The sequence below is a fragment of the Salvia hispanica genome, chromosome 1 (assembly GCF_023119035.1).
Source record: "Salvia hispanica cultivar TCC Black 2014 chromosome 1, UniMelb_Shisp_WGS_1.0, whole genome shotgun sequence".
NCBI classification, from domain to species: domain Eukaryota; kingdom Viridiplantae; phylum Streptophyta; class Magnoliopsida; order Lamiales; family Lamiaceae; genus Salvia; species Salvia hispanica.
The window spans coordinates 530,253-540,200 of record NC_062965.1 but is presented as its reverse complement, the minus strand read 5'-3'; the positions used below and the strand labels follow the sequence as shown (position 1 = coordinate 540,200).

Sequence of the window (9,948 nt, the reverse complement as noted above, 5' to 3'; positions counted from 1 at the left end):
ATCCGAAAGTGGAGATAAAAGTTGATTTGGAGACTTTACTTGACAAGTATGTTTCTTGCCATGGGGATTTCACTATGATTCTAGTTCACAGTCAATCGAATGGTCATATTAGAGCAATAAATGTTCACTCCAAGTGCTCAAGATCCCATATTTTGTTCACAGCCAAAATTGGATCATGGTTCAGTTTTTGGATACAAAGACATTGACAGTGCGTATTTATTTGACCCAGGAGGAGAGCTTTCGACTCTCTTTGTTTCGAAGTTTCCACCTTGAGGACAAGGTGGATTTTAACCGTGGGGGAGTTGTTACGAGCCTGATTTGACTTTTCTTTAGTTTAGATATTATAGGGATTTGATATCTTTTCTATATATTGTTTTTCTTGTTAGATAAGTTAGGTAGTAGTATTTATTATGAATAGGATAGATTGTTATCTGGTTATTCATTCAACCAATTAATGAAATCAGTATTTCGCCCAACTTGGCTTGAATCACAAATCAATTGCTGCCGACGGGAATACTCCCGCGCTCAGCCCCGTTCTGCCGCCGACCCTCACGGGCGCCGGATTTATCCGTATTCACCTCTCCGCCGACCCTAACGGGCGCCAGATTCTTTTTATATTGTTATTTTCCGTTTTATCGGTTCGTTAGGAATTTAGGTTCTTAACAATAGCTCTTAAAATCCAAGAAATCAATGAGAATTTGGAGTATGTTCGAAAAGAGGGAGCCGATCTTGGCCTCAAAGAGAGGCTTGCCACCAATGTGCCAACTTTGCCTACTTTTGAAACCGATTCCTTCTCACATGATCCAATTTTCATTGGAAGAGATGAGTTGGTGTCGGAAATAGTGGAGGTTATTAACACTGGTACTACCACCGATGAACGTGTAATTTCTATCTTTGCCATTGTGGGAATGGGAGGATTGGGGAAGACAACTTTGACTAGGAATGTCTTCCATCATCCAAAGATAAAAACTCTCTTTGGATCACATCTTTGGGTACATGTTTCTCAAATTTTTGATCCAATAATTATTTTCAAGAAAATCCTCAAGGAGTTGACTTCTTCTGATCATGATGAAACTGAGAGTAGCCAAGATATTCTCGAAAACACTTTTTCTGATCAAGTTGAAGATCAAAGTAGGAAGGATTTCTTAAAAAGGCATCGTTTGGTCAAGTTGATGATTGGAGTAGGCAAGATTTTGTGAAAAAGAATTCACATGATCAAGTTGAGGTTGAGAGTAGGCAGGATATTCTGAAAAGGCTTCAAAAGGCTTTAAAAGAAAAAACATATCTTATCATTCTTGATGATGTTTGGAATGAACATCGTCCCAAATGGGATGATTTTATCAATTCTTTGGTTGGCGTTACTTCTATCAAGGGAAATGCGATCGTTGTTACCACCAGAAATATGGAAGTCGCTTCAACTATGCAATTACTTCATAGACATCACCTAGAAGGATTATCACATGAAGATTGTTGGTCAATAATCAAAGCAAAAGCTTTTGGAAAAGAGGATATTCCATCAGAGTTTGAGACCATAGGGAGGAAAATTGCAACAAGATGTCAAGGTTTGCCATTAGCTGCTAATGTAGTTGGTGGAGCACTATGCAATAAATCGGAAGATGAATGGCTCTCGATCGAAGAGAAATGGCTTTCACATGATGAAGGGGATCGTATCACAAAGATATTGAAGTTGAGCTTTGATAATTTGTCTCTACCGTCACTCAAAAAGTGTTTTGCATATTGTTCGCTTTTTCCTAAAGGTCGCAAAATCAAAAGTCAAGAACTGATTGAGTATTGGATGGCAGAAGGATTTCTTGAAGCTAATGGAAGCGGTGAGATGGAGTACTTAGGCGACAAATTTATGAAAGTTCTTCTACACAACTCTCTACTACAAGTTGCTGAAAGAGATGATTATGGAAATGTAGAGAGTTGTGTGATGCACGATCTTGTGCATGATCTTGCATGTTCAATTTCAGGTTCCTCTAATAATACAGACGTGTAGGCCTGTCAAATTGGGTACCCGCGGATACCCGATCCGAAATTTTCGGGTACCCGATCCCGAAATTCCCAAAATCCAATACCCGATACCCGACCCGAATTTTATTTCGGGTACCCGGATACCCGACTCGGGTATCCAGTCCCGAAAAATCGGGTATCCAGTCCCAATTGTGATTTTGATTTTTTTTTTTGAAAAATTAACTACAACCTTTTAAAATTTATTTAATATTATTTAATTCAAATTTTATACAATGTTGAAGTACTAATATTCAAGTAAAAATAACTACAACTTTTAGAAATACAAAATTCTTATAGTAGCTCAAATTTAAGATAAAATAACTAATTCTTGTAGTAGTTCGAATTTAATGAAAAATAACTACAAACTTTGAAAAATACAAAATTCATAAGTTATACATATTAACATCTTTCATCCATCCACAATAAGTCAATAACCATCAAAATTTATAAGTTCAAACATTTATCCTTTATAAATATCACAATTCAATAATTCATAAAAATCAAGATCTAACAATAATATTATCAAAAAATTCACAATTATAAATATCACGAGTCAATGAAATTAAAATATAATTAAAAAAGTAAATTACATATAGCATATGCTAACTATTAAGTATTAATTAAATTATAGTTAAGAAATTATATTACATTTAATTATAATAAAAACATAATTTATTAATTTTAGAAAATAAATCGGATAAATCGGATAATTCGGGTATACCCGATCGGATATCGGGTAATCCGATACCCGATAATCCAAAATTCTCACTACCCGATCCCGATCCGATACCCGAAAAATCGGGTTTCGGGTATCCAATTATCCGACTTTTTCGGGTTTGGATATCGGATATCCAATACCCGATATCCATTTTGACAGGCCTACAGACGTGGATAGCCGAGTGACATACATGATACATTATGGAGAAAGTCGTATTCCAAAAGAAGTGGCAAAATATCTACGTACGTTATTGTTAGATAGAGACATTTATCCTAACAAGTTGGCAGATTTCGAGCGTCTACATGCTTTAGTTCTTGAAGGTTATTGGTGTACTAAGTTGCCAAGGTCGATAAGGAAGTTGATACACTTAAGGAAACTTGATATTTCGTCGACGTGGATTGAATACTTGCCGGACTGGATTGGTGAACTCCATCAGTTGCAAACATTAAACGCATGTACAGGAAGCTTCTTGAGGGAACTGCCTAGTACTTTGAAGTACTTGATTAATTTAAGGCATCTTTATATTGATGATGATGTAGAGTTGCCTGCCGAGATTGGGAGTTTAACTTCTCTCCAGACGCTAAAGTATTTTAAAGTTGGTGAGAAAGATGGATGGAAAATTGAAGAGCTTGGAAGTTTGAATGGTCTCAAAGGAACATTGGAAATTTCTAACCTTGAAAAGGTTGAAAACAAGGAGGTGGCTGAGAAAGCAAGTCTATCTCAAAAGTCAAAATTATTGGAGTTGCGTTTGACATGGAACATGCGTAGAGAAGTTGAAGCTACAAATCATGAGAATGTGTTAGAAGGCCTCCAACCTCACTCTAATATGAAAAAGTTAGAGATTGAAGGGTTCAAGGGAAAAAGATTTCCATCCTGGACGCGAAATATGGTAATTGAAAATGTGCCTCAAGGTTGTTGGGTAGCACTTGACAAGTTGATTGAGATAAAACTCTCCAAGTGCTCAGAATGTGAAGAAATCCCAATGTTTGGGCAGTTGCCAAATCTCAAGTCTCTGTGGTTAGAAGGATTGACAAATTTGAAGTCCATAAATTCTTCTTTCTATGGATTAGTGAACGAGGAGACACGTGTTGTTTTTCCAGCTCTAGAAAGGCTTGTGTTGGTTGAAATGCAGAAGCTGACAGATTGGGAAGAAGTAGAATCTGTAGGTGCAAGTGATGTGAAGGTATTTCCTAACCTCCAACACTTGGAGATCTCTCAGTGCAAGCAATTGATGAGTTTTCCTAATCATTCGGGGTCATGCCTCAAAAGTTTGATAATCAGGGAGACTGGGAGCATGCCTTTAACATGCATATTCAAGACGAAATTAAAGTTGCTGACAGAGCTTTGGATAGAAGGAATAGATGATCTGAAATATCTCCCAAATTGGCTATTCTATAACAATCCCAATCTCTTGGAGTTACGTCTAAGAAAGTGTTGCAATTTGAGAGAATTACCTGATGGTCTAGGCACCCTCAATTCTTTGGAGAAGTTGATTATAAGCGACTGTCCAAATTTGGAACGAGTAGCAAGTATTGGTGCACAACATTCACAAGGGAGCCTTGCATGTCTTAAAATATTGGAGATTTGTGAATGCAAAGCTTTGCTGTATTTACCATGTGAAATGGTAGGATCCTTGCTTGAGGAACTGGAGTTGGAGAATTTAAGTAGCCTAAAGAATCTACCCGGAATAATTGATTATCTGCCGAAATTGCCTCGTCTATCACGTTTAGATATTTTTGGTGATTCTCAATTTATGGCCACTTTTGGTAGTTATGAGTTAAGAATAGATGTTAGTATGGGGGTGGGATCTATGGAGACCGTTGAAGGCTTATTGCAAAGATGCAACTCCCACTCACTTAGTCGATTACAATTGAAAGGGAGAGAAGCTTGGGGAAATTTGCCAGAATCAATTCAACATCTCACCTCTATTAAATGGTTAAGGATAGAGAATTATGGAATGGAAGAGTTGCCTGAATGGTTGGGGAACCTCTCATCTCTAAGGGAATTGCGTGTATATAATTGCAAGAAGCTAAGCAGTCTAAATGCAATGCGGGGCCTCACATCACTTCGATACTTAGATTTTAGAGGCTGCCCAGAAATAAGTATTGAACAACAAAGTGATGTAGCTGATTCCCAATGGCCCAACATTTCTCATATCAACTTCATTCTGATTGATGGAGAAATAGTAGGTGAGTATTAATACATATTCGCCAGATTATGTTGACTTTCATTGACTTATTGATTTATCTCTGTCTCCATTAATCATTGAAGGAAGAAGGAGAAAACATAGTAAGAGTTTGATGAGTGGGTGCCTCTAATTGCTCAACCACACTTAATGTTTACTGGTAAGAAACCTCACATTGCAATTCTCTTTTCTTTCTTTGCTTTTTGTTGAAGAGGATGTGGATACCAATGTGTTTCAGACATTTCTGCTCATTTTCAGTTGTGGGAATAGCAAGACTTATCCATTTCTCCATTTAGCTGCATTGATCTGCTCCCAAAATAAAGTGTTTTCTGTTAGCTGTTGAGACTGTAAATTGCTGTTAAATTCTCCTAATCCTTGTCCCACGTCGGCTTGGTGATGATCCTAACTTCTCTATATAAGTGTGGATAACCCTCTCCCTTATGAGGCTTTTTAAGGGGTGAGTGACCCATTTCTAATATGGGATCATCCACGTGATGGAAGTCCGATGTGTCATTCCGGCCCACACGTGAAGGCCTAAGATTATATTAAGATAAGACTGTTTTTATAGCAATAGAGCACTAAATTATTGAGCAATGCACAAACATTTTCTAGTGTGTCGTATATGCTGCTGCTCATTTTTGGTCTAAATTCACAGCCAATAGAGCATTTAAGGCTAATTTTGTTTTTTGAATTTTAATTGGTTTAATAGATATTTTTAATTTTTTTTTTATGATTTTCATAACTTGAATGGGTCATCTTCTAATGAGTTTAGCCCCTTAATCCCAAATTGAGACTAAATATGGACCCTTTGATCTAAAAATCAAAGGCTGAGATTGAATAAAAAAATATCAATACATTGAATTAACAATCTCAACGAAAGGGTAAAATGGACAATTTACATAAAATTCAGCGCGCACATTCAATTTCATTTCTCAAACCATTCACTCCACCTTCAACAACCACACCATTCACTCCATTTTCTCTCTCAATCTGTCGCCCCATTCACCACTGCATTCTCTATGAATCTCTCAGAATTTTCTCTCTGAATCTCTCAATCTCATCCCCATTCACTGCATTTTCTCTCTGAATCTCTCAATCTCGTCGCCGTTCACTGCATTTTCTCTCTCAATCTCCCAATCTCGTCGCCGTTCACGTCATTTCCTCTCTCAATCTCTTTCGCCGTCCAAAACCAGATTCACTACTCCAAAACACATATCTCTCACTCAAATACAGAAGAACAGCTCGAAAACTCCCCTTCTCCTACGAAGAAAAGCTCAACCTAGGGCAGATTCACAGATTTGAAGAAAAACGACGGTAAATATGAAATTTAAACTCCGAAATTTGCTTTAAACTTGCTAAATTTTCAATAGAAATGAAACTAATAGATTTATTTTGCAGTGAACGACTTCAAAAAAGGTGCAATAAATGCTCCTGCTGAATCGAAAGGTATTTTTCAATTTGATTTACCGATTTCTGATTTTTTGCATTGCAGTTTGAGATTTCAGATTTCAATAAAGAATTAGGGTTCAAATTTTAGTGAAATATGTTTATAAGCTTCTGTAGTTGTATTGTTGGTAGATTGATTTCTGATTTGATAGCATATGAGAATGTGAATCTTCATTTTCTGAAAGATTGAAGCTATAATGAATTATTTAGAAGTTCTGTTAATATTAGAAAGCTTTTGTATCTAGTACAAATATGTATATTGAGGTAGCTAAATGTTGATATTGGGTAAGCTATATGTTGATGATGTGTAAGCTATATGTTGATATTGGGTAAGGTATATGTTGATATTGGGTAAGCTATATGTTGATGATGTGTAAGCCCTATGTTGATATTGGGTAAGCTATATGTTGATATTGGGTAAGGTATATGCTGATGATGTCTTAGCTAAATGTTGATAATGGGTAAGCCCTATGTTGATATTGGGTAAGCTATATGTTGATATTGGGTTAGATATGTGTTGATGATGTCTTAGCTAAATGTATGTTGTATGTTGATATTTGTGAATTCAACAGCCTGTTAGAATGATTGTAGTACTTGTCATGAGTTTGTTTCTAAATTAATTATCATGGTTTATGTTTACCAAAAATACTACAGGGAAAAGATCTAGACCAGAGGAAGATGGCGATAACTTTGAAAACAATGAGACGAGGAGGAGGCAGAAACATTGAACATAAAGAAGACAACCAAAGATTTTGTCGCTTGGGAATTCCAAATAGTTATGTTGAGAATTTATACACCATTTATTGAGAATTCCAAATAGTTATGTTGAGGATTTATATACCATTTGTTGAGAATTTATACACCATTTATTGAGAATTCCAAATAGTTACGTTGAGAATTTATACACCATTTATTAAGAATTCCAAATAGTTCTGTTGAGAATTTATACACCATTTATTGAGAATTCCAAATAGTTATGTTGTAAATTTTTACACCATAGAATTCCAAATAAATATGTTGGAAATTTATACACCATTTATTGAGAATTCTAAAATGAGTGGATGAGATTAAAGCTCACAAATCTCAATAAATAGTAAACAAAATATCAACAAAATGGTAATATCGTCATTATGTTATCATATGATAATTTTCGTGGTTGTTTTTTTATATCAACATTGTGTATTACAAATATCAACAATATGACATTAGAATATCAATACAAGGACAAGAAAATATTAACACATTTTCATTTTTATTGAGATTGGACATGCATAATATTGAGATTTTGCCTACAATATATTGAGATTTTTTGTTGCATTTGTTGATAAAAGCTGCTTATCAACATGTACGAAAATTGAAATATAATTTATCAAATTTCATCACCCGAACATCGTCGGAACATATGCAATTGAGATCTCGTTGGAATCCTTATTAAATTATCTTTAATTTGATATATTTTTTGCGAAAAAATAATTTAAATTGAGAGAGTTACGTAAATTTAAAGATTTGAGATGATTTTGAGGAGAGAGAAAGTAGTTAGTTATAATTACTACATATAGGATTTGACATTAATACCCTTTTAATTTAATTAATAATTATTTAAATTTAAAATATATTACACTTGGCATTATATTAACCACAAGATCTTCTAATCTAATTAGACTGGGCCGGCCCGACCCACTTGACATCTCTAATTATTAGGCAATTATTGTGGAAACCTATTGCGGCCTATCTATTTATTTTATTATAGCCCAATTCTTTTGACGTAACATTTAAGAAGGCCCAAAATCAGCTCTTCATTTCAAATTGTAGCCCAACAAATCTTAAATTTCCACCTCTCTGAGTAACGTCAATGAGTTACCATTTCAATAAGAAATGTATATTCTTCTCAATAGGGTTACAGAATGTAGATTGAGAAGATGAGAAAGGGGACCGTCCCTACTTTGTTAGTCAATTGGGTAATTTTGGTTCTGGGCCAAAACTAATTTTTATTTGGGGTTTGAATTGTTTAATTAATGGGCCAGCTTGTTTAATTCTTTTTTGGAGATTAGGCTGGAATTAATTAATTTAAAAGAATTATATATGTTGGTTATGGGTCATCTTCTAATGCTTATAGCATCACAATCAAAAATCAAGACCAAATCTCCACCCTTAGATCTTAAAATGAGTGGTTGAGATTAAATCTTACGAATCTCAATAAATAGTAGATAAAATTTCAATACAGTTTTATTGAAATTTCACATGCATTATGTTGAGATTTCATATGCATAATGTTGAGATTTTATATGCATTATATTGAGATTTTTTTATGTATTTGTTGATAAAAAATATGTTGTAAAAACTGAAACAAAAATCATCAAATTTCATCATCCGAACGTCGACGGAACATATTCAAGTGAGATATCGTTAGAATCCTTATAAAATTACCTTTAATTTGATATATTTTTTGATAAAAAATAATATAAATCGAGTGAGTTATGTAAATTTAAAGTTTTAATAAGAGAGAATTGACATTAATACCCTTCAATTTTATTTAATACTCATTTAAATTTTTCCACATGACATTATATCCACAGTGAGCACGCATGCATTATTTTAGCCAAGTAAGATCAAAAAGGAAAATCCAAACGAGTAGGCTTTTCAATCATACATTATTGTGTGGGCTTTTTGAACTAAATTATTTTTGTGGGCTTTCTGTTTTTATATGGACTATGTCCTATCAATATTTTCATTATCACATTTTAAATAAATTAAGAGAAAAAAACTTGTCCAAAATAGAAAAAAGCTATTTTTATGGGAAGAATTAAAATAGAAAAAAGAATTTATTTTTATGTGATGGAAGGAGTATTTGTCTCTCGACTTAACCTCCAACCAATTAATCTATATCTATACTAATATAAAAGACGAGTTTGGCCTTATTTTGAAATATTCAAAGTTGCGGGAAGAATTTGGATATCTATAAATTTTAAGCCTAATCAATTTTTTAAAAAGAAATAAGATTAAAATGGAGGTTACAACTATTTATGATTATAAGAGCACAATGATTTGTAACTTCCAACCATATCAGTTAATTTATTTTCAAATGCGAAACTGACACAAAAAATAAGTTAGAGAATAAAAAATGCAAACCATAATATAAAAATAGTGGCATATTTATTTTTTTAATATATTTATAATATGAGAATTATTCAACTCTACATAGTAGTATTAATTATTAATATGGCTCCATATACGGGGCTCTTCATACATGCCCACTAAAGAAAGTAATGTAAAGGTGATAAAAATGACATTTATTATAGCTATGGAAATAAACCCAACCTTTTAGGCTCTGTATGAATTTTTTATTATTATTAGTATTATTATTATTATTATTATTATTATTATTATTGTTATCATCATCTTCTGTTTATTAACATTGTCTCGATTTTTATTTTTTGAAGATACCATTGGTGTTATCATGGACCCTGGCAAGGTTATTATACAATTTAATTTTCTGCTCATTGAGATTAAGATTATGAATCAAAATGAGTAGCGAATCGTCATTTTATTTTTATATTCTACTCATTGAGATTAAGATTATGATTCA

General features: G+C 33.7%; 2 protein-coding genes and 1 long non-coding RNA gene across 4 annotated transcripts in view; 2 read left to right on the top strand and 1 right to left on the bottom strand.

The window, feature by feature from the left end:
* Positions 1–9,948, bottom strand: part of LOC125218492 (putative disease resistance protein RGA3) — a 112,556-nt gene that overhangs the window by 7,119 nt on the left and 95,489 nt on the right. The gene's annotated exons all lie outside the window — the stretch shown is intronic.
* Positions 176–4,671, top strand: LOC125206915 (disease resistance protein RGA2-like). Its single transcript, XM_048106131.1, has 5 exons — positions 176–208; positions 648–992; positions 1,136–1,973; positions 3,019–4,520; positions 4,609–4,671. The coding sequence occupies exons 1-5, from the start codon at positions 176–178 to the stop codon at positions 4,669–4,671; spliced, it is 2,781 nt and encodes a 926-aa protein (XP_047962088.1).
* LOC125218626 lies at positions 4,785–5,499 on the top strand. Its single transcript, XR_007175992.1, has 3 exons — positions 4,785–4,920; positions 5,003–5,076; positions 5,175–5,499. It is a non-coding gene; the product is annotated as an uncharacterized LOC125218626 (long non-coding RNA).